This window comes from Sinocyclocheilus anshuiensis, unplaced genomic scaffold (assembly GCF_001515605.1).
Source record: "Sinocyclocheilus anshuiensis isolate Anshui unplaced genomic scaffold, SAMN03320099.WGS_v1.1 scaffold641, whole genome shotgun sequence".
Taxonomy (NCBI): domain Eukaryota; kingdom Metazoa; phylum Chordata; class Actinopteri; order Cypriniformes; family Cyprinidae; genus Sinocyclocheilus; species Sinocyclocheilus anshuiensis.
In genome coordinates, this window is record NW_015536503.1 from 1,278,960 (window position 1) to 1,283,392 (window position 4,433).

The 4,433-nt window shown below is 38.7% G+C and overlaps 1 protein-coding gene across 1 annotated transcript in view; it reads right to left on the reverse strand.

Moving 5' to 3' along the window:
* Nucleotides 1-2,229: 2,229 nt before the first annotated feature.
* LOC107690761 (lumican-like) overlaps nt 2,230-4,433 on the reverse strand; it is a 3,370-nt gene continuing 1,166 nt past the window's right edge. Inside the window, exons 2-3 of the mRNA XM_016489178.1 lie at nt 3,456-4,361; nt 2,230-3,375 (exon numbers count right to left, since the gene is read on the reverse strand). Coding sequence (XP_016344664.1) covers nt 3,221-3,375; nt 3,456-4,335 — 1,035 coding nt within the window. The 5' untranslated portion in view covers nt 4,336-4,361 and the 3' untranslated portion in view covers nt 2,230-3,220. The remainder of the gene's footprint in view (nt 3,376-3,455; nt 4,362-4,433) is intronic.

Consider the following 4,433-nt stretch of genomic DNA (forward strand, 5'->3'; position numbering starts at 1 on the left):
TATATTGTTAGAAAATATTTCTATTTTAAATAAATGCTGTTCTTTTGATCTTTCTATTCATCAAAGAATCCCGAAAAAATGTACTCAACTGTTTTAAATTTTGATAATAATAATAATGATAATAAAAATAAATGTTTCTTGAACAACAAATCATATCATATTTTAAAGCATATTAAAATGATTTCTGAAGGATCATGTGGCACTGAAGACTGGAGTAATGATGCTGAAAATTTAGCTTTGATCACAGAAATAAATGACATTTTAATATATATTCAAATAGAAAGCAGTTGTTTTAAATAGTAAAAAAAAAAAATCACAATATTACTGCTTTTGCTGTATTTTGGATCAAATAAATGCAGGTTTGGTGAGAAAAGACTTCTTTAAAAAACATAAAAAAATATTACTGTTCAAAAACTTTTGACAGGTAGTGTATGTATCACACTCATATCACTTCTAGTTGTTTTGGATAAGAATAAAATGTCAGGTCCGACAATATCGTGTCTTTTTTAATTTAAATCTAGATTTATTCGCATTGGCCCATGGAAACCTCTATGAACACACTTGACTTGACTAAAAAAGCACGGGGGACGAATTTACATTTTATTAAAAAGTGTTTACGCATTCTACACTCATGGCGCGCACACACATTAGGATAGGTTAGATGTCTGCCTCCGTTGCGAGTCCCTATCAAGCACTTTACCGATTCAACAACTCTCCTCTCCTCCTCCTGCCTGGCTCTTTGGCCCGCATCACTCACCGCAGAGCAAGCCTGTTCTTGATAAATCTGCTGTGAAAACGTGGGAAAAGCCGACAAGGAAGAAGTTGGGGTGATGCAATCTTTATATAGGCGGAGCAAAATATTTCATCGCTCCGTCTATAGCGCAATGTGATTGGATGGTTTACGCGGTCTATACAGGAGACAATCCAATGGGCCACTGGCTGCTCGCTGTCGCTGCGTGATGGTCAAAAAAATAATAATTTGTCGGCCCCTTAAGTGCGTCGGCCCACCGGGAAAATGCCCGGTATGCCCGATTACCAATCCAGCCCTGCGCTATGCAAAAGCAGTATGCCAAATGGGAAGGATGTCAGACTGCTTAGTATTCATGATAGAGTTAGTCAAACCCGGGTGACCTTCTGTATCCGCAAACCTACTGAGCTTCTGAAATGTGCAGCCAGTGGACACTTTGCTATCACACAAGGCCAAAAGTTGAATTAAAAATGGAGTAGCACTGCAAAATGAGCTGCTCTTTTTAAGTTTAAATGTTATAACTACCAAGAAAGTTCTAATTGTTCTACAGGGCTGAACTGTACTTGTTTAACACTTAAGTAAATCTTTTTGTGCTTTTTGCTAGTAGGGCTACATCACATGACAAGTACATATGGTCAAAGGACAAGGTCAACATGGCAGATGTAGTTGGCCATGTAGCATTTATTCTACACACCTGCATACTCCATCTAGTTTGTCATCAAATTCAGTACATAGTCTGAGAGTTTGTAAATTTGATCGCAGACTGCGATTTATTGTTAAAACTTCTTCAATAATCCTTACTATAGCTCTTAACATTGCTTTGATATGTTCTTACCTTTGACTGCGATATTAAGTTAAATAACACCCTATACAAGCTCTTCCATACAAAAGCCTTTTCATCTTACAATCAATATATTTAAATACATAGTCTGTACTTCAGCTAGAGACATCAAGAAAACATGTTTCCTACAAGAAGCAGTTCTGTCATCATGGCTCTGCTTCAAATAGGGCAAAACTCATAGAATTTTGTCCATCCATGAGTTTGGCTGAAAGGCCAGAAAGGAGGAATATGGAGAACAGATTAATTCCAGGAGTTTCTTTTCATCCCAAACAGCAGAACTCAGAAATGGAAATCCACATGAGTCAAGCTGGAAGATCAACAAGACGAAAATAATAAAACATGGAGTAGCTCGCCTGTGTGTAAAGGGAGCAATTTTTTACTGTCAGTGTAGTCAAGCTTGATGACCTTCTGTTTATGAATCATAAGATCCTAAAGACTTTACGACTTCTAATATCTACTGAAGATTTCCTGCGACGATGCTTCGGAGAATTTCCATGATAAAATAGAGGCAATTATTAATATTTAACAGATTATTTTGGCTAAATGTATGATATTATTTGAATAATGTGTATAATGTTAATATATTAATTTCTACATGTGACCTCATTATTAGGATTGATGCCATCAGTATCCCTCCACACATGTAAGAAATCTGGTTTATTCAAATAAAGTCGAACAAACTGCTTTGGTATTTTTAAAAAACAAAATAAAACAACAAATCAGGGAAATTACAACTTTTACAACAGTCTGCCGAAGTTACTGTAATCTTGTGGTTCAATGATTTGACTAACATTGTGATGATGTGAAATTGTGTATTGAATACATCAAAAAAATTAAATGTTGTTTACCATAGAATTGAAAACAATCGTTGTTACAAAATTAGATGAACTGCATGCAGATAAAATATGGTATAAATGTTGGCAGAGTTCAGAAATTCAAGCTGATACCAATTTGCTATTAATACAACATTTTGGCACTGAAATTCCTCAGTTAAACAATAATAAACAAAAAACCTTTATATTTACTTAGCAGTTAGCTAAACATCAGCAAATTCACTCAATATATATATTTTAGTTTTGTGTGCATTTCAGTTTCAGTTGAATTCTAGATATCCTTCAACACTGCAGCACATTTAGCAATTTTATATACAATTAGATGGTTATTATCCATAAATTGTACTCTAAACAATATAATTTCCTTACCGGCAGGCTCATTAATAACATGATTACAATTTTGAATGATTAAGGTATTTAACATGCGGAAATATTAAGATGCAGTTAGATGACATATAGTGCAACTTCTTATGGAGTGCACAATGGGCTATTCACAATTTGCACAAATATGTCTTTCTTTAGATGGGAATATCTTGGCTAATTCGACTACTACTCTTCATACAGTACCATACAAGACTGATATTTTATGTGCCAGATTTTCAAGGTCCCAGACTACTGCTGCCCATTTTTCATACAGATGTGTTCATCAACATTTTAGAGAGAAAATATTGTCGTCAACGTGCATGTAAACAGATGTGGTTGCCGGAATCATGAATAAAGACGTGCAGATGTCAATCAGAGTGTCTAATAGGAGCAATAGCCTTAATGTGTTTGATAAACTACTGGCGAGATGTGACTTTAATCAAAGATGATCTCTGAGGCCTGGCGTAGGCAGTTAACTGTGTCATCTGGCATACTGCTGTGTTTGATGTTGTTTCCATCCAAGCGCAGGGTCCTCAGTCGAGAGTAGTTGACCGGGGAGCTGAACTTGCAGATATTTATCAGGTCAAACTCTGAAGAAACAGAAGTCGAAATGGAGTAAAAACCATGCTAAATCTGTAGCGTAAACAGATGGAAATGGAGTAAGACTTACTGTTTATCTCGTTGACTTGCAGGTACAGATGCTCAAGCGATTCGTTGATCTCCGGGATGCTCTTCAGCTTGTTAAAAGACAGGTCGAGCTCAAGGAGAGAAGACACGTTGAACACACCTGCAGGGATTCCAGAGTCCACCAGCTTGTTGTGAGAGACACGCAGGTACTGCAGGGCCGGCAGCTTGGCCAGGTAGCCGTTAGGAATGCTGTCTATTTCGTTATTATCGGCGTAGAGCATCAAAAGCGAAGGTGGAACTCCCGAGGGAAGTTTCTTAAGCTTGTTCTCGCTCACGTCCAGCAGAACGAGGGACTTCAGGCTTTTGAAGGCACCTGTGATGCTCTCGGTGGTCAGCTTGTTCTTGGACAGGTGGAGGGTGGTCAGGTTTTCCATCCCAGACAAGGTGCTAGCAGGGAACGAGCTCAGCTGGTTGCTGATCAACTTCAACTCATCCAGAGTCTTCGAAAGAGGACCAGGGGGTTTGGTCAGCTTATTATAACTGAAGAGGAGCTTCTCCAGTTTGCTCAGTTTATCAATGGTACCGGCTTGGATCTTGTCGCTGGCGATGTTGTTGTTGTCGAGAACGAGCCAGCGAAGGTCGGTGGCGTTATCGAACACGCCAGCCTTGATCTCCTCAATATGGTTGTTCTGTAGGTAGAGGTATTTGATGCCACTCGGCACGATAGGGATGAACTTCAAATTGCGCTCGTTGCAGTACATGGCTGTGGGGAAGTTGAGGGGACATTCGCACTCCTGGGCACAAGTGGGAGATGATAGTACCTCCAGTGGTGCGGAGGGGACGTAGTGTTCGTCATAGTAATCGTATTGACCCAAACTCTGACATAGCATTTCAGCCAACAGGAAGAAGCTAAGAGCAAACATGGCTGTACAACTTAGTCCAATCGAACCTGGAGAAGAGAAGAGAAGAGAAGAGAAGAGAAGAGAAGAGAAGAGAAGAGAAGAGAAGAGAAGAGAAGAAA